This window comes from Macaca mulatta, chromosome 10 (genome assembly GCF_049350105.2).
Source record: "Macaca mulatta isolate MMU2019108-1 chromosome 10, T2T-MMU8v2.0, whole genome shotgun sequence".
NCBI lineage: Eukaryota > Metazoa > Chordata > Mammalia > Primates > Cercopithecidae > Macaca > Macaca mulatta.
Genome location: NC_133415.1, coordinates 75975177 through 75996152, shown reverse-complemented (window position 1 = coordinate 75996152; position 20976 = coordinate 75975177). Strand labels below are relative to the sequence as shown.

The 20976-nt window shown below is 37.3% G+C and overlaps 1 protein-coding gene across 1 annotated transcript in view; it reads right to left on the bottom strand.

Moving 5' to 3' along the window:
* Positions 1 to 20976, bottom strand: part of TMX4 (thioredoxin related transmembrane protein 4) — a 39135-nt gene that overhangs the window by 16947 nt on the left and 1212 nt on the right. Inside the window, 3 exon segments of the mRNA NM_001260550.1 lie at positions 2021 to 2149; positions 3786 to 3831; positions 12770 to 12885. Coding sequence (NP_001247479.1) covers positions 2021 to 2149; positions 3786 to 3831; positions 12770 to 12885 — 291 coding nt within the window.

The following is a 20976-nucleotide window of genomic DNA, read 5'->3' as shown; positions in this document are numbered from 1 at the left end:
TGCCCCTTTGTTCAAGTGTGCTCTCATGGCAACTGGCCAAAAAGGCACCCCTTTGTGCAAAAATAAAATTGCTTTGCTAAATATCCTTTGTTCAAGTGTTCAATTTCCTTAAAATTGTAAGCGTTATTCCTAACAAACTGTAATCCCTAATGCTGGAGGTGGGGTCTTGTGGAAAGAGATTGGATCATGGGGGCAGATTCTCATCAATCGTTTAGCACCATCCTCTTGGTGCTGCTCTCTTGATAGTGAGGGAGCTCTCAGGAGATCTGGTTGTTTACCAGTGTGTGGTGCCTCCCCATCCTTCTCTCTTGCTCCTACTCTGGCCATGCGATGTTATGTGCTTCCCCTTCACCTTCCACCATGATTGTAACTTTCCTGAAGCCTCCCCAGAAACCAAGCAGATGCCAGCATCATCCTTCCGGTACAGCCTGTAGAACCATGAGTCAATTAAACATCTTTTCTTTATAAATTACCCAGTCTCAAGTATTCCTTTATAGCAATGCAAGAATGGACTAATACAGCTTCCAACGTGACAGTTCTACAAAGTCTGCATCTCAAACCCAACAAGTTTTATATAGAATCCTTAATTTTCTCTTGCCCAAGGCAATAACAAGTACCAAGATCCATCATGTACTCAAACCAGAAACTTGTAAGTTTTTATTATGAATCCTTCTTCTCCTTCACCTTGACCAAGCCTACCTTCAAAACATATTTTAAATCCACTCAGCCTCTCCATCCCCACATTCCGACTGCCGCCACCTGACACAAGCTACCACTCTAAGGCTTGACTTGCTTCATCCATTCTTGCCCTTTCCAATCTCCTCTCCTAAGGGTCACCTTCTCCTTGTGTGTGCTGGTAACTTCCAACTTCTTTCCTGTGGCCACAGGCCCTGCATGATCTGGCTTCAGCCTGCCCCTCTTATTCAGCTCATCCTACACTCCCTTTCACTATGCTTGACACTGGTCACCATTCTGTTCCTTAGGTACACCAAGCTCCTTTCCAAACTGGGGCTTAGGCATATGCCATACTCATTCCTGGGAATAATCTTCCCTCTGCTCTTTGCCTAAGCTAGTTCTTTCTCTCCTTCAGATCTCACCTAGAGGCCTCCCTTCAGAGAAATGCCTCCTGCTCCCTCCATCTAGAAGAGCAAGTCCATAACCCCATAGCTATCCCCTGTCTTTGTAAAGTATGTTGCTGTGTTTTTTATCCACCCTTATCCAGACTATGATTCTCTGTACCTGTGGTGAATGTCTGTTTGTTCAGTGTTGAATACCCAGCACCTAGAAAAGTATCTGGCTAAATCAGTACTCAAATGGTTATAGAATGAAATGCGAGAGAGGAGTTGTTTTTAGAGTAAGCTATGTGTTTCCTTAATATTAATATAGATGCCACTAGATGATTTACTCCTGAAATATTGCTTGATTTGCTCCTTTTTCAGTAGGGAAATTTCTTACACTTGTATTTACTAATATAAAATTATCTATATATATGACAATCCATTCAAAATTAAAACCAACTATGGAAAAAGTTGTTATGGTTTGGCCTAATCTAGCTCACCAAGTATTATACAGTTTGCCGTCAAGGCCAAAGCTATCCCCTGTGGTATTCTGCTAGGCAGCCAACGACTCCACAGGTTTTGTTTTCCACATAATATATAATAGCAATTCCTTCATAAACTACAATTCAATAAAGAGTTATTCTCTGTCTCATCAGATGATGTTGAATACCATATTTTGTAAGGAGAAAAACAGTCATCGTGGCTTAGTGCAAAAGCTGGAAAAGAGGCATTCTGCAACCCACTTAAATCTGGCTACTTAATTCCCAGTGTACTAAAAACCAGCTGAAACATATGTGGGTCACAAAACCAGAAATACTGCATGGGCTAAGCATGGCCATGAGTAATCTGGGTAATCGGAAGTAAATGTGAAGAAAAACAGAGGCTTTTTTGAGACCCACAGGCTATTAACTTAAAACCTCCTGTTTTATTAGTAACATCTTGTCATTAAAAAATTAAGTTACGTTAGAGAAGCTGGGGATTTCCAGCCGGTCAGAGGCTCAACTGATTGCCATTTCTTCTCTAAGATATAATTCTGCAGGTCTTCGAAGATTCCTGGGCCACGATAACGGCGGAATATCCCATCCTTTGCACTATAAATTATGAAAACAAGTAGAAAGCAAATGCATTAAAATAACAGATGTTACCGATAATAAAAGTTAAAATAGCTATTGGCAATACATCTGAACGCCACTTGAATTTTAAATTGACTCAATTGAAAAATATATAGTTAGACATAAATCAGAAAGCATTAATAAGCTTTATTACAAGTGAGAAATTCCAATCTAAAAGCATTAACATTCTATGTTATCACTGTACAATGTGTGACTAAACACAGAGTTCTTGTCAGTGCTTAATATGCCAAGTTACTTTTTATTATTTTTGCTACCAATTACTTTAATTTTTCTCTTACAATAGAAAAACAGCCAGTTATCAAGTTTAAAACATTGTATCCACATTTTCAAATTTATGTCATTCAAGGTCCTCTCCTCAAACATCACCAAAAAACCTCATATGCCCTTCAACCTGCCCTCTCACCTACTTGCCGCAATCAGGGCTCCCAGAGAAGAGTCTAGGCTTGCTGTTTTCTCCTCTTTATGTCTCATTCACTGCTTGGTGCAACTAGGGGATCTGCTTCCAGGACTCCCTTGAAACCACTCATATTGCGGGTCTCCAATGACCCCTAAGTGCTGTATCTATTTGTTTCCTTCACCTGTCACTGGCATTGTGCATTCACTGCTGAATACCACTTCCTTCTTCCTTTTGCTTGGCTTTTACGACAGGAGCTCCCTGGAGTTCTTCCTACTGCTCTGAGCATCCCTTCTTCATTTCCTTTACTCACTGTCTTCCTTTGCGAAGTCCTAATGTTGGCCAATCCCAGGTTCCATCCTTGACCTGCTTCCCTTCCCACCATACATGTTCTCTCTAGATATACTTCAACTGTTATTTACCTCAATGCTGAGGAATTCTCAATATGTATCTCCAGTCTAGGTCTTTCTTCTGAATTCTGGATCCTGACATCAAACTGTACCTAGACTTCTCCATTTGGAACTAGGAAGGGCAAGTCACACTATCTTTTGGATTTTTGTCTCTATCTTCCAAACCTCTTCTAATTTTAATGGCTCCTAATCTTGAAGGCAGGCAGTAACTTTTACTAGTTAGTTACACATGGCCTGTTAGCAGTCATCATAGACTCTTCCTTCCCATGGCTAATCACTCACCAAGACCCACTGCTCCTATTGCCTATGTATCTCTGGAATCCACTACTTTCTTTGTCTTTCCCCTGCCTGTACCTGAGTCTCTCTGGCCTCATCACTCAGCATGATCCAGCTATACTTGTGGTCCAGCCATAAAGAACTAGTTCAAAGTTCTCAAAAGGTACTTCATTCTCTCTTGGGCTTTTTTATGCTATCTCCTTTAACTGGAAAGACTTTCTCTACATTGTTGGTTTAATGCACTCCTAGTTAGATATTAAGAATTACCCCACCTCTGATATCATCAGAGAAATCTCTGACTTCTCCTGCCCACCTACCCCTGACATTAGGATCTCCATCTCTACAGCACTCCAGGAAAGCTTCTCTTGTCACAGCTTTCACTCAGAGCACACCAGCCTTGTTTCCCTCACATGTTAAGCTGAATAAGTGGCGGTCATGGAAGACAACTTAGAATTCCTGGTGCACGTCTATTGATTTCTAATCTTTGCAAGATTAGAAGATTATTTAAACTTACTGAAAAAATGCTGGGAGAGTGGTGACAAAGAAGCGGCCACTCAAACCTACAAGAAGCATAAACAGAACAAAAGTTACACTTAAGTCCTCCAAAAAAAGCATTCTTGAGCTTACTTTCATAATCACATTATTAAAATCATTGCAATTATTGATTCACATTTACTACTTTTTTTGACTTAAAGAAATTTCATTTCTACCCATTTTTATTTACCTAACACTTTCCAGTAACTGACATACAACTTGTATCACTTGGATTGTAAGGAGGCTGAAAGGATAGAATTTAGAGCCTTGCAAACTGGGGTTTTGCAAAGTTAAATACCGACTTCCCCATTTACTAACTTTATAACTTTAGATTATTTAACCTCTCTTAGTCTCAGTCACCTTTTTTCTGTAAAATGGGTATATAAAAGCCTAACTTAATTGTTCTAAAGTTAGATTAGGGCAAGTATTATTAGGCTTAGCGTGGTGCTGGGTACATAGTGAAGGACTCAACAAACTATAGGTATGATTACATCAGTCATCAGTTTAAAAAGAGTAAGTAATATGAAATGCTTAAGATCATGTATAATGTTTGTACATTTATAAAATCTGTAAGTACTGTAAAGGGAATATTATGTACGTGAAAAAATTTTTTCCAATTTGTTTTAGCAAACCTTTACTGAACACTAAGTACATATCAAATGCTATGCTATGTGCATGTAAAGACAAAGATAAATAAAACCCTTAGTACCTCAACAAGTATCTACCAAGCACCTTATTTGTTCCACAGACTGTTGTTACCGCTCAAGACACATGGATGAATAAAAACATGTACAACCTTTATTCTCACAGAGCTTATAGTCTAGTAGCAGAAGGAAATAACTTATTCAAATAATCACAATCACAACCACAAACGGAGAATAATAATATCAAAAAAAAAAGTGTGCAAAAAAATGCTGAATGAGACTAGGGAGTAAAGAACAGATCTTTGCCCTTTAAATGTTACATATAAATAGTATTTGCATGGGCACCAAGAATGAGTAAAGAGAACGAAAGCTTAAGGATCCTCCTGGCCAACATGGAAAAATGACAGAGGCATCATTTTAACATTTTCCATTACAGCTGCCTTTCCCACTGTAGAACAATGTGAACAAAATCAAATATCTATTCAAATTAAGTTGCTCAAATCATACATCTCTGTGGTCACTCGCAATTCAAAACACTGCAGCTTTACTTTTAATAACATGGGAAATTTACTTTCACCCATTTTATAAATTAAATACAAATTCAACATAATTTAGTAACAAAAGATGAGTCTTCTCAAAGAATTCTGTATTTTATTTCATTTCAGATCAAGTGGATTCCAAAACATTCAATCGTATTTAAAAGGAAACACAGTACTCTGGAGTAGTAAAAGTCAATATCACAAAAAGAAACATTTACTACAAAAATTTGTCATTGTACATTGGAAAAAAAGGTGTGTCGCCAGTAACATAAACACAAGTATCCCAAAAATAGGTCAACTAAGGATTGTAACAAGCACTTCTAAGCGCATTTTCATCTCTCACATTGCTTGGGATTTCATCCTGGAGAAGAACAAGGGTATCCTACAGCATCCTTCCAATTTTAAATTGCCAGGGGAAAAAATACTTAAAATAAATAATAAAATAAATACTAAAATAAATACTTAAAATAATACTAAATATTTAAAAAAACTAGTATATGCCTTTGGTTTAAGATAATTATTACGAACAGTTTCATACATTACTTCTTACCTAGCTATAGATTCTTATGACCAGCCAAAAATCTAAGGACAGTTATGGTATTAGGGATGTATATTTTATTTGTATGGTTTTTTAAAATGGAATGAAAAAATTAAATAGTTTCTCATCACATCTTAAAATTTTTTACTCAGATTTTATTTTTATCTGAATAAAGAGACAAGATTTCTGTTAAATGTTAGGTATCATTTAAAGTGATTTTTTTAACTTGCTCTTTAAAATCTTCTGTACGTTCTTAGTCATCACTGGCTATGACAATAAATAAGGAAGTAAATAAATAAGTAGAAAAATATTTCATAAAACACATTTAATTATACAATATATAAAACATTTCCAGATTCAGGAGCCTTTAGTCTTAAGTCTTTTAGAAATTGCACCTTATTTCAGAAAACATAAATTATCTTTACAAATAAATGTACACGTGAAAATCAGTGAGTACCAAGAAAAAGTGTCACAGTGACAGATGGTCTCTGAGGTTTTTCTGCATCTTTCTGGTTCTGGCTAAAAGGAGTAACAGGAGAGTTGTTCCCAAAATTGCTACATTAAAGGGTATAATAACTCTATGTCTCTTGATATGAATTGCTATGTTGTTTCAGTGACTACTGTAACAATTTACAAGGCCATCAAGGTTTATCAAAATAAAGACCAATAAATTATATCACCTCAAGATTACTTTCATTTATGTTTGTCAGTATTTCTTCAAATGACAACCTAAGTGGAATATTAATAATAAGGTTGCAGCATCCACCTCAGACACGAGTTCAGTTTGCTGCCTGGAATAATATTCTGTCATGTAAAGATATATTCAGTAATATCAACAACAAGAAGATCCAGAACAGCCAAAGTCCTCCTTGGATGATGACACACTACTAAATCCTTGTAGATCCAACACCATAAGAAATTCATCTCAAAAAAAAAAAAAAAAAAGTCACTTCTGGGAGGCTAAAGGACACCTGAAAACTCGGGTCTCATCTCAGTGATCCAAAAATGTCTTCTAATCTTTAACACTGATTCTATGAAGTGTCAAGAGAAATTTTCATTACCTGAAAATTAAAACGTGACCAGTTGGAACACAGAAACACCATCTGAGGTTGTACCTTCAGGGTTTAACAACAGTAAGTTAAATGTGGATCTTGACAAAGAATTTGAACATCATAATAGCAGCTTGTTTCAGGGAAACAGTTCACTGCAATAACTTCAGTAAGCTTGGAAGAAACAAGTATACTCCCAAGCTTTTCAGTAAAAAAGGCCACAAAGCCTTCCAAAATTTCTACACGCCTTTTTTACTTTAAGGGTTGCTTACACTTTAAAATGAAGACTATGATGCAACATAAAGTGGGCACAAATGGAGAATGCAGGATAGATTTTAACACTGCATCAGAAAACTTATCTTAAACACATGCAGCAAAAGAAAGAAAAATTAAAAGCTTAGAGAAAGAAAAAAATTATGAAAGAGAATTACATTTTGATAAGCCAAAACGCAACAGAAATTATTTAAGTTCAGTATTAAGAAAACAGAGATAGCTGATAGCTATCTATTAGCCATTGTTGTACTATTTATTAGCGTGTTACCTTTGTCATGTTACTAAACCTATCCTAGCCTCAGTTTTCTGAGTAAAACAGAGATAAACAGTTTGTTCTTCATAGGGTTGTTATGAAGCTAAAATGCATGTAAGTGTACAGAACAATTACAGGCTGAAGTAAATGCTCACTAAATGTTGTTATTATCACCAAAGAGGGCAGCAGAAGGAAAACACAATGAAAAAAAAGGAGAATTAACCTTACCTTTGAGATTGAAATAAGGTTGTCAGCATAATAGAATACAAGATAAAATTTACAATTATAAAATTAAAAATATAACACTAAAAGTACAGCAAACTAAATTGGCTTCTGCATTAATCAGTAGTTTTAAAAACAATGCTTACTCTTGGCTGTGGAAGGAGTCTGGCTTACCTCTAATCTAGTGAAATAGCCATCACCCACGGGGGATCTATGAGCAGCTGCTGTTTTCCTGTCCTTGACAACTAAGCTCATCTGCATAGAACAGAAGGTTCAAGTATATACTCATTAAATTTAATTTATCAAAGTCAACTTAACTGAAACATCACCTGATCTATGCAGTATTTAACAGGCAATGTAATGTAACCTAATCTAAGGGCTGCCCTCTGCTCGGCTTCTGCATCTCAGCCATAAAAATGCAACATGATTATAGTCTCTAGTCTTGATGATATGGGAGAGGGGCAGGGAAGTGCTGGGAGGGGAAAGAGGGGCCCCTGGAGAGGGCTCCACCCTCGGGGCTGTGCCCATGGACCTAGGCAAGGACAGGCATTTCTGTTTTTGTGCCCAAATTTGGCATTTCCCAAGACCACTCTGGCCCACCACACCCCCATCCTGTGCATATATAAATCCCGAGTCTCTAGCAGACACACAGACAAGCAGCTGGGCTTCAAGAGGAAGACATCGGCAGAAGAACACACAGCGGCTAGACATCAAGAGGACGCTGAGAGGAGCACGCCAGCAGAACACATCAGCAGACGCTGGCAAGTCGACCCGCAGAAAGACGCAGAGTTTGGCCAGGGTGGTTGGAGGACAGACCAGCCGCTGGGCGGCCCAACTCCAGGGGAAAACCACCACCTTCCCACTCCATTCCCCTCTTGCTGAGAGCTACTTCCACTCAATAAAACCTTGCACTCATTATCCAAGCCCACTTGTGATCCGATTCTTCTGGTACACCAAGGCACGAAGCCCTCTGTCCTTGTGATAAGGCAGGGGGGTCTAATTGAGCTGACTCACAGAAGGCACCTATGGATGGCTAAACTGAAAGAGCACACAGTAACACACACCCACTGGGGCTTCAGCTGTAAACATTCACCCCTATATGCTGCGGTGGGATTGGAGCCCCACAGCCTGCCCATCTGCATGTTCCCCCTGGAGGTTTGAGCAGCAGGCATAAAAGAAGCCAAGTTACATCCCCATCGCACATTCTGTGAGGGGAGAAGGGAACTCTTCCCGTTTCATTGATAAATCTTAAATGTTACTTTAAAATACTTAAAAGAATATCTTAATAGATAAATTGATGGAAGAGTTACAAGAATAACTAAAGAGTGTGCATGACACTTCAAAAATTATTATTTCCGGGGCCGGGCGCCGTGGCTCAAGCCTGTAATCCCAGCACTTTGGGAGGCCGAGACGGGCAGATCACGAGGTCAGGAGATCGAGACCATCCTGGCTAATCCGGTGAAACCCCGTCTCTACTAAAAAATACAAAAAACTAGCCAGGCGACGTGGCGGGCGCCTGTAGTCCCAGCTACTCCGGAGGCTGAGGCAGGAGAATGGCGTGAACCCGGGAGGCGGAGCTTGCAGTGAGCTGAGATCCGGCCACTGCACTCCAGCCTGGGCCACAGAGCGAGACTCCGCCTCAAAAAAAAATAAAAATAAAAAATAAATATTATTATTTCCCCTCTTTAAATTTTACTTACTGGGAAATAATTGAAATTACTCCTTACTAGCACTTTTGTGGCAAGGCAAGAATACACTAATGAAGATCTGCAACCAAATAGAAATTTGTATACAGAAATACACAGTGAAGTGCTCAACTGTGGGGAAAAATAGTATCATTTCAACGAGTTTCTACTGTTCATTCAAGACGTCAGTGTTTGTAAAAAGGAAATAAATACATTGCTTCCAAGATGGAGGCAAGCTGCCCCAGAGCCTTGCCAGTGAGTTAGTATCACATTAAGACAATCTTTCTTCACTTGGCTTCCAGACCCTCCTACTTCTCCCTCTCTCTCTTATCTCACTGGTTTTCCTTCTCCTCTGATGGAACCTCTTTTTTTTTTTTTTTTTTTGGAGACAGAGTTATGTTCTTGTTGCCCAGTCTGGAGTGCAATGGCACTATCTCGGCTCACTGCAACCTCTGCCTCCTGGGTTCAAGCGATTCTCCTGCCTCAGCCTCCCAAGTAGCTGGAATTACAGGCGCCCGCCACCATGCCCAGCTAATTTTTTGTATTTTTAGTAGAGACAGGGTTTCACCATATTGGCCAGGCTGGTCTTGAACTCCTGACCTCAGTTGATCCGCTCGCCTCGGCCTCCCAAAGTGCTGGGATCACAGGCGTGAGCCACTGCACCTGGCTGCAACTTCTTTTTTTCTAAATGTTGCAGTGGTCAGTTCTCACTACTCTGGCACACACATATCCTAGATAATCTGAATTGTTCTTCTAGCTCCAATGCCAAGTATATTGATGGTCCTCAAACTTAATCTCTATTTCATCTCTATTTGGATGTCTATTTAACATCCCAAACTTAGCCCCTGTCCCAAACCTACTTCTCCTTAGTCTTCTCCATTTTCTCCTTTTCTACCCCAGCTGGGAACCAGTCCATCAGAAAATCCTAGTATCTCCAAGAATCCCACCACTTAACACTGCTGTTACTAGTCCAAGCCACCATCTTCTCAACTCTGGACTACTGATTGACCTCCTAACCATTCTCCCTGCTTCCTTCTGATCCCCTGTAGTCAATTTTTTCACATAGCTGCCAAAGGAATTATTTTAAAACATACATCATATCATATATCTCTCCTGCTCCAATCTTCCAGTAGCTCCCTATCATACTTTGTAGAAAATCTAAACTCCTTGCTACAGCAACAAGACCTCACAGGGTGTGGTCCCTAGTTACTTCTCCATCCCCATTTATCTCAAGTACTCCACTGGTGGTCCTATTGTTCTCCAGATAAGCCAGGTACACTCCTACCTGCACATGGTGTTTGCTCTGCCTGGAATGCTCCTCTCACAAAGCTTTTTGAAATTTACTTCCTCAATTTATCAAGACCTCTGGCTAAATAGGTCTTGATAAATTGAAACCTATTTATCTCTGCTCCTTCCCCGGCCATCCTAATTTAAGAGGTAGCTCCAATCATTTTGTACATTTTTATCCTACTTTTTCTTCATATCCCTTACCACCATCTACATTATTTGCCAGTTTTCTTTCATTACTATTTATCTCCTCCACTAGAATGTAGCTCCATGAGGAGCAAGGCCTCTGTCCTTATTCACCTTTGTATCACTGGTATCTATTACAGGGCCTGTTTATGGTAGCAATTCAAATACTTGTTGAATAAACACATTACTTCTAATCACTATTAAAAGATTAACTGAAAGCATTAAATTTGTAATTCAAAGTAAAATTATAAATTTAAAACCATATAATATAAAATGAAATATATTCTAGGTCTTTCAAATAATCATGACGTAGAAGTTTATCTCCTATTTTTTATTTATCAGTTGCACTTTTTAAATTTTTATCATTTAAAAGAATTCTAGAGCCTCTGCCTATAAAAAAATTGTTCAAACATACAAAATAATAATCTTTGATTAGACTTCGTTTTTTCAGTATTCCTACAGAATTCCAGAGTTTTTTCCTTCTTCTTTAACGAGTATTTCAAGTATATATATCTCAGATATATATAAAACTGAGTCAACACTGAATGCATTAAAAATATTTCTTAAAATCAATCTATCTCTTATTTCATCATCAAGAAAACCTAATCAATTCATAATGTTAAAAATAGCTGCAAGTCTACATTTTTAGAAGGAAAGACTATAATTAAACATAAGATTTGTGAACCCATCACAAGCCTGTTTAATTCTTTTAATTCAAATTATGCTATAAATTCCGAGCAGGTGTGCCAAATTATTGAAATGCAAATTGACCAGCTGCATTTTTAAGAAACCCATCATAAAATGTGGATGGTGTCCAGTAATTAACAAGTCTTATACCTGATTTTATTTTACTTAAACTCTAAGGATGAAAACAAGTTTCTGGCAAAAATGTAATCTGCAATGATTTAGCCTCCAAACAGAATTAACTTATTATAACAGCCAAAATCTTGTCCATCTCTAGATAGAGGACAGGCAGGTGGATTTGTTTCAAATGCTTACAAAGATAGAGGCATGAGGATTCATGGCTTTTAACAGAAATCGCGCTCCATGGGTTTGTTGACACATCAATTTTAACATGTACCATCTATTCTGTTGTCAAAGTAACTGGTACTTCATTACTTAGTGTTTTTTGAACTCATAGTTTATTATAGAAAATGAACGTCTACACTTCTGTGCCCATCTTCTTGTTGCCCTTGTAAAAGGATGAAAGGATACAGTAGGTATAAATTGAATGTCATTGAAAAAGATGACTGTTAAAATTTGAAAATAGCCATATTTTAGAGATTTAGATTATAAAAGGCCAACTTTTCTTCTCATTTTACACATAATATACAGTTATTTTAAAACTGCAAACACAAATTTATTGTATATATCTTTTCAGAATTTAAAAGTCTCTATATCGCTCCACTCTTTCGGGTAAAAAGGATTCATTCTTGTGAAAAATTATATCATTCATAGCTAATCGGTGCAGACAGAATGAGAGAATGAGAAATTCACTCTCTGGAACCACAGTGAAATATAATATCTGATTCAGGCAATCGTGGATCTTAAAACCCCAAAGAATCATCCCAGAGGTTACCTGCTAATCACAATGTGAGATCCTTTCTTCATAACTGAGATACTTAGTGTCACCACCATATCCAAGTGCTCAAACTTAACATTACTAATGGTGATAGCATATCCCTTCTAACGAGATGTAATATGAAGTCACAGCATCATCTTAGAAGTACTCTTGCCATAAATGTCTAACCTAAATCATGCACCTAAACTCTCAGTTTGCAGAACATACTCGTATAAGTTAATATTCTTATAAGTTACATGTCACCATAAGGAAAAAGGAAAATCCTAGCCTTTTCTTTTCAAAACATCAATGTCATTTTAAAAGATGGGGGATAATTGTCGATTGCGAGAGGCTAAAAAGATATAACAACGAAATGTAATTTATGAACCATGATTGGGTCCTCAGTCAAAAAACTATACAAAAAAAAAGACACATGGGAAATAATTAAGAAGGCTTCAACGTGCTAAAAAATTGAAGGGTAAATTATCATGATGTCGATAACTTACTTTCAAATGATTCAGCAAAATAAAAATAGAATTATATATGCAAATATGTATGTGCAAACACACACATGCAGAGACAGATCCAAGTAGGCCACCTGCTAATTAAAGGTGTCCAGTTCATGGATAATCAATATCCCAGACTCTCAACTTTTCTATACGCTTGAAAAAAATTCAAAATAAAAAGTCGTTAAACTTTTGCATTTTATGTTCAACATTTACAGTACCTGGTTCTTGAATGACATCTACCTTCCCCACACTGATCTGAAGCATTTCACCATTCTTTGCAAAAGTCTCCCATTCTGAATCAGTCTGCTGGCAGGATGGACACCATGGGGCATAACTATAAGAGAAGAACAAGAATTATATCGATAAACATACAGAAGAAATCTGCAAAACAAAATAGAGAAATCAAGTATTTAAATTAAAAAATAAATTCTAAAAAGGGGAATTATAATAGGAGGCTTTTCCAAAGTCATTTGACATAGAAAAACAGAAGTACACTGTCCCCACTAGGATTTAATGTATGAATGTCAATTCTATAGGAAAAAATTTGGCCAAAGTTTGAGAATATTTCCAATAATTATTATCCATAAACATTTTATTTCAATGCTATTCGTACAATTTTTTTTCTCTCCAGACAGCTTTTGATCTTTGAGGGTAAGCACTCTTTTTAGTGTCCCACTAAAGGAGAACAATTTTCACAGGGTGCCCCTAAACTAGCCAAACCAGTTTCAAATCCATCAGAGCTACAGATCTGATAGGCAGAGACCAGATCTGTTGCTTGAGCATCCTCAAGAATGTTTCCAAAATCTATGGTAATTTTGAAACATTCTGAAAAGTAGAAGCTATCGGCCAAACCAGCTCTATCCAACACTTTCTTAAATTTAGCAGGAGTTAAAAATACCTTGGCTTTCAAGTCAGAACCCTACTTTTTACAGTTATTTTTCATTCAATAAGTATTAAGAAAGCACTATGGTAGAAACTGAGAGTACAATTGTGAAGGAGATTTGGTGCCTCCTCTCCTTGTGGATGGTACAATCCAGAGATGAACAGAGATAAGCATGGGGGCAAAAACTATACTACTCTTATTTTTGTGTCTGCTTAAAATTTTTCATAATAAAGTCTTGAATAAATAGAGAAATACACCAACTTGTGGGTAAGCAGGCTGAGCATTTTTAAAATGTCAGTTCCCTCCAATTTATTATCATTTGTTCCATTCCTGAATTGTTTTTACAAAATGTGGCACCTATTATTTCTGTATTAAGGGAGGAAAGGGGCCAGGGGAAAGAAAGAGAAGTAGAAAAGAATACCTGCCAATAGAATATAACACTCACACACTCATAATGCCTTAGGAAGGGAAACAAAGTAAGGGGAAAAGTACAAAACTGATCAAATCCTGTAACAATATTTAGGCTCATAGGTGCCTGTCAGGTCATCATTTATAAATCCCTTCAAAATTTTGAACTGTTAGAATGGCAATCATTAAAAAGTCAGAAAACAACAGGTGCTGGAGAGGATGTGGAGAAATAGGAACACTTTTACACTGTTGGTGGGACTGTAAACTAGTTCAACCATTATGGAAAACAGTATGGCAATTCCTCAAGGATCTAGAACTAGAAGTACCATATGATCCAGCCATCCCATTACTGGGTATATACCCAAAGGATTATAAATCATGCTGCTATAAAGACACATGCACACGTATGTTTATTGTGGCACTATTCACAATAGCAAAGACTTGGAATCAACCTAAATGTCCATCAGTGACAGACTGGATTAAGAAAATGTGGCACATATACACCATGGAATACTATGCAGCCATCAAAAAGGATGAGTTTGTGTCCTTTGTAGGGACATGGATGCAGCTGGAAACCATCATTCTCAGCAAACTATCGCAAGAACAGAAAACCAAACACCGCATGTTCTCACTCACAGGCGGGAACTGAACAACGAGATCACTTGGACTCGGGAAGGGGAACATCACACACCGGGGCCTATCATGGGGAGGGAGGAGGGGGGAGGAATTGCATTGGCAGTTATACCGGATGCAAATGACGAGTTGATGGGTGCTGACGAGCTGATGGGTGCAGCACACCAACATGGCACAAGTATACCTATGTAACAAACCTGCACGTTGTGCACATGTACCCTAGAACTTAAAGTATAATAATAATAATAAATAAATAAATAAATAATAAATAAAAAAAAATTTTAAACTGTGCAAAAGCATGCTGGTAAGTACCATGCAAAAAAACTCAATGCAATGACACATATAAACCAACTTTCCTGAATAACAAAACAAAAACAAAAAACTGAAATTGTGCAGGATTTTGATCTTTCACATTATAAAAGATGAGTCAGGGGTTAAAAAGCCAAGACTAGGGGAAGGAAAGCATTTATTTCACAAAAAGTACTGATAATTCGGCAGAACCCAGAAAAGAACGGGCTACCCAAAGGCAAAGCATTCACTACTTTCTCCAGACAAGCCCCAGAAGCAGCAAGACTCAGCAAGCACAGTTGTTTACCATCTCTAGAAAAGACTACTATATAGCTAATTCCAAGATCATGCTAAAACGTCATTAATCTTCCCATTATAGCTCACTGTCCAAATCCTGAGATCCAGAAGACCGGAACAACAAAATAATCTGCTGACATCTTTGAATGTAGACTTTTTAAAACATTCGTGTCTCTGTATTTCCAGGGCAAAGTACATTCTTAATATACAGTAGGTGTTCAATAAATGTTTGCTGAATAAACAAGTGTATCAACTTTAATGTAAATCATATTCTTCATCTGAGAAAATAGTTATTTTCTACGTAGTTTCTAAATATCCAAGTAACAGATGAGACTCAGGCAGTTGGCAAACTGTAGGAAAAAAAAGGAAGTCTGAATTATTAAGTACATTTCAACAGGCATTCCGTGATATTGGATAAGAGCTCTGCCAGAACAATCAGAAAGATCAACCAGGAATTAACCATGATATTCTGGGCAGGTTAATAATATCTCCCTGCCTCAGTTTCCTCAACTGTAAAATGGGATAACAGTAGCTACCTTAGAAGGTTACTGAGAGATTAGATGAAATATAGCAGGCACATATTTCTTTAATAGGAGCAAATGTCATCTGTAATAGAATGTCATCTGTAATATTGTTTGGGGTTCAAGACACTTTTATGATGCATTAGCTCATCTGACCTTACAGCCTCACTGCCAAACAGACAAAGCAGGTATAGAGATGTGCTTAAGACCACTCAGAGCAAGAACCCAGATGGAAGTATTTCTTTGATAAAAGTCATCAAGGAATATAAAACTCAACACCAACACGCTGAGAGAGAAAGACAGAAGTTATAAGAAAGTAACATGAATAAGGAAGTTATCTTGAAGTAAAATATAATATAATGAACTTCAGATCCTCTTTATTTCCCAAGGACTCTCTTTGGATATAAGTCACAGGCACATTTGCTACATCAGTAATTATTAAATCATGCATGTTTCATAATTTAAAAAATACAGGCCTTAATCTCTAGATAGGCTATTACTAAGTTATTTTTTGGTGAAACTGACCTTCAGATACACAATTATAATACGTCCTCATATATGCCATTAAGGTAATTTTAAATATGCCATTTCTATATAGCTGCTATCCACTGGTCTGTGGCATTGTTAATGCCACTATTTCAAAGATTTAAGCACAGCTGATTTGTGTTGGAATGCACCCAGATGTTCTTTCAGTGGTAGAGATAAGCCAGCTCTGAGTCCTTAGCATGGGAACTAGTCCATTGTTGCTGCAGTTTTTAAAGTTTTTAATATTCTTTTGTATCTAAAGAACAGTAATTTGTACAAGAATTTAGAAACTAAGTAAAATATTTCCAGGGACAAAATGAATGCAAGGATCAGTCATGTGACCTTCATGCTCGTCTCTTGCTCTGTGCACACATAGATACATATATATATACACACACACATAATTTAAGTATATATGCATAAATTAAACATATCAGAAAGAAATGAACATGATCTTCATTAATATTTATTTCATACTAATTTGCATCGGCAATCTTCTCCTAAGAACTATAAAAGATACGACCTGCCATAACTTTGCCTCTTACACATAATCCTTAAGAGGCTCCAAGAGCAATTAGCTCCATTATAGTCATATAAACTGTCCATTGTTATCTTTTCTACTGAACTTTTGTTGACTTGTTTGCAGGTCACAGTGGTATGTAAAATTAGTAAACTTCATAAAGATATTTGAAATATATTCCAGATAGCCAAAAAGCTCTGGTAAATTACACCAACTTATATGTCAGTGTAATGTTTTTAACCATCTCTGGGAAACAAAATTCAATAGCATGCTTTCGTTGTCCATGTTAGTATTCATGTACAAAGTGACCTGAGGTTCTGCTTGATGTAACGTGGTTGAAGGACCTTGAATCTTTTATTCCATGAACTTACTGAATTTGGTGTAAGATTTCATTAGGTGTGCTAAATATTTCAGAGACGGACTTAAATATATTTCCTAGAAAGGAAATTTTAATAACAATAAATTTTTATTTACCAATAATAAACAACTCTTCTTCTGTTTTGACTCTAATTTCACCAGTGCTTCTCTACACTCTCTTTTCTCCTGACTTTAAACCCTTTGTGGAAACTATCTAAAATCAAACATTTGCATGTTTTTAAATACCCATAACAGTACTTAGAGCAGTGGTTTTCAATTAGAAGCATTTGGAAGTGTGCACAGGGGATGGGAGTTATAATTTTTTGATGTCGCATGACTGAGACTACTACTAGAATATAATGGGCAAGGATGCCAAAGGTTCTGCAACATGTGGGCCATTCCCGCACACCAAAGAACTGTCCACCCAAAATGCCAATAGTGCCCTGTTGGGAAGCACTGATGAATGTCCAACACAGAGGAAGCATTCAGTAAACATTTACTAAATCAATGACCATAACTCATACTACATATTTCCTTCAGAGCACAGTAGGCCAATCTCTTGGAAGGCTCATTCTTCTTCACCTTCCCAGCTCCCCAACACTGAACCTGACACACAAGCATTTAATGACTATCTCTCAAACATTCCATCAAGACATCCAGACAATCTATTAAACTGCAAGAAATTCTAACTCTTTGACATGGGCAAGTTAAGGTAGTGATGTTCAACACGTTCTCTCCAGGTATGAAGGAAGGCTGCAAAGCTAATACTAAAACCTAGATGTCCTATGGAAATAAACAAAGCTTTGCTCCATCACCAGGTGTTTAATTTAAATTTTGAAACGTATCACCCCAAGAACAAAAATAAGAAAAAGCAATAATTTGTAAAGATTTCTATGCTTTACAGAGGTAAATTAACCCAAAGACATACTTTTCCTCTGAGTATCAGCTTGAATATGAAAATTAAGCCACTTGGCTATCTATTTCTTCTGGGGGAAAAGGCCACCAGAATGTATCATGTTACATACTTCTGTGTTTCAAAAGAACAAAAGTCATTTTCTCCAGGACTGACATAATGAGAGCCAAGCAAGTGTTGAAAGTAGCAAAAGGTTGCAAAGGAACTGAATGAAGAGTAGTATAAAACAATGGAAATAGAGAAAAGCATGCATCAGAAAGTCTTTTAAAGATTAGATCATTTTTCCTAATTCAGAAAAAGGGCAAACGAGTATACAGTAAGCCCATAGCTGGGTGCCTGTAATCCCAGCTACTTGGGAGGCTGAGGCAGGAGAATCACTTGAGCCCGGGAGGCAGAGGGTGCACTAAGCTGAGATCGCACCACTGCACTCCAGCCTGGGTGACAAAGTGAGACTCCATCTAAAAAATGATAATAATAACAATAAGCCCATAGCATTAAAGAAAATGTATATAGCAATGGGAGAACTTTTCAGATTTCTAAAAATGTCAGAATAGAAATGGTGAATTACTGCAAATACACTTTTAACAGATATATTTTTAAAACACTGGAAATTCAATTGCAAGAATCCAAAAAATTGTTCAAAAGACTAAGAAAAAATAACCAAATTAAATTTCATAATAGAAGCTTTTCACGTCTCAGGGCTGCCAAATACTGCTAGATTCTTAAGAATAAATTATCTATACCAACATAACCAGAAACTGCATTAGAGGGGATCTGTATGACACAGGGTATAAAAGAAAAAATTCGCAGATGAAAGAGAGCATATAAGCAAATGAACAAATAAGAACTGTCATTCAAAGTAATGAATACATTTTGATACTAGCGGAAAGTTTCTCAATCTGTTTCTTTAAAGAAGTTAACTACAACAAAAGCTTCTCAATCTGTTTCTTTAAAGAAGTTAACTACAACATCTTTGAACTACTAACAATTTCCATTTATGTATGACCAGTTCATCTGAACTAAGTATTAAGATGAAGTTAATTTTAACGCATTTTGTTTTTCTCTGTTATATACATCGAAAAAAAAATCTGGTAACGTATAGGCTATTTAAATGAATTCTTAGAAATTCACAGCAGGCCTATAGTGGTACTGAGGATATAATGAATTTCATATTTTTTTAAGTATTGGATTTTTTTTCACAGCAAGGAGGAAGAGTATCACCTAATAATACAGAAAAAATAGATCACAAATAGATAAGAACCAAAATATTTCTTTAGGATGAGCACTTGGGTTTTAGCATGTATAAAGAAGTTGGATAGAATCGTTTGGATCAACTTTCCTTTACAGCCTTGCTTCCTAGCCACCTATTCTGAAGTGCACTCAATAAAAAGAGAACGTCTACTAAAATGACCTTGTGTCTACACAGCTTACTTCCAGATTACATGACTCATCTTGCATCACGGCCCAAGCATATTCCACACAACTGGACACATGACAAACTCAGAGCAATTGATTACTATGTTTAGGTTTACACATTCATAAAAAAGTAAAATTTGAACCATCAACATGGCCAAGCACAGACGTTGTTGGCTCTCACTCATTTAAAAACTTATCGAGGCTTTATTGTTCTTAATTCTATTACCAAAAAAAAAAAAAAGCAATTCCAAAAGGAACCATAAAGGAGTTGATGTCATTAAAATTGAGGCCTTTCTGTTTTAACTTTCCTTACATACATATGCAAACTCAGTATTACCTTGAAACATGACATCTGGGAAAAAGTACATTTTGTAAGCACCTACTGAAAAGAGAACTTTCTGTAGTATTGGCTGACAAAATGCAGTTTATCTCAAAGTCTTAAAATTATTACAAACATGGAAGTCTTAATACAGCTCCACTTATTTTTAAAGTTTCTCAAATAGAGTATGACCCCCTCCCCTCCTTCCAAAAATAGTTAAGTGGAATATTTTAATAATTCATGTCTACAGCTCCATTTTTTTTTTTTTTTTTTTTTTTTTTTTTTTTTGAGACGGAGTCTCGCTCTGTCGCCCAGGCTGGAGTGCAGTGGCGCGATCTCGGCTCACTGCAAGCTCCGCCTCCCGGGTTCACGCCATTCTCCGGCCTCAGCCTCCCGAGTAGCTGGGACTACAGGCGCCCACAACCGCGCCCGCCTAATTTTTTGTATTTTTAGTAGAGGCGGGGTTTCACCGTGGTCTCGATCTCCTGACCTTGTGATCCGCCCGCCTCAGCCTCCCAAAGTGCTGGGATTACAGGCGTGAGCCACCGCGCCCGGCTACAGCTCCCTTTAATAATTTCATTGATTTATTATGATACCAAGGGTATTTCATTTTGAGGTCTAAAACATCCCCTTCTTTGTGACTAAGAGGTAAATGCACATTTGAAGGGGTGATATACCTTATGTTCTTTGAGTAATATAATCTGCTGTGTGACATAACTTTTGGCTCTGATCTCACACTGAGGTTTTCACTCCATAGGCACCTGCTTGCAATCTAAATTGAAAGAATCAAAACTTGGTCTTGGATAAAGGAAAGATCCAATTTTCTGTCTGTGTCCTCAACGTAAAACAAGTATTAAATAGTAGTATACAGGTTGCCAGAAACTACAGGCTAAAGAGATGTGGCAATTTCCTGAAAGATTTTATGTTGGGCGGGGAGGGGAGAGAGGGGAGAGAGATGAGAGATAGAGAGAGAGAGAGTCTCAGCAATCATTTCCCTGGACGTTCTTCATTTTCCCTGCAAGCCCACCATGACGGTCTCTCAAGCCCATTCAGACATCTGCCCACCGTCCACTGCAAGCCTCTTTCAAATGGCCACTTCCTATTTTAAGTTTAAACTATAATCAACAAATCCCTTTCTTTCTCCTAACTCAAAACTGTAGTTTCCCATCTCCTTAAAGAAAAGGCACTATCCACCATTTACCTTCTACTGTTAAAAGGGGCAATGTGTATGTTCTTTTATGACACAAGCACAATTATTATTATTATTATTATTTTTTTTTTTTTTTGAGACGGAGTCTCACGCTGTTGCCCAGGCTGGAGTGCAGTGGCGCGATCTCGGCTCACT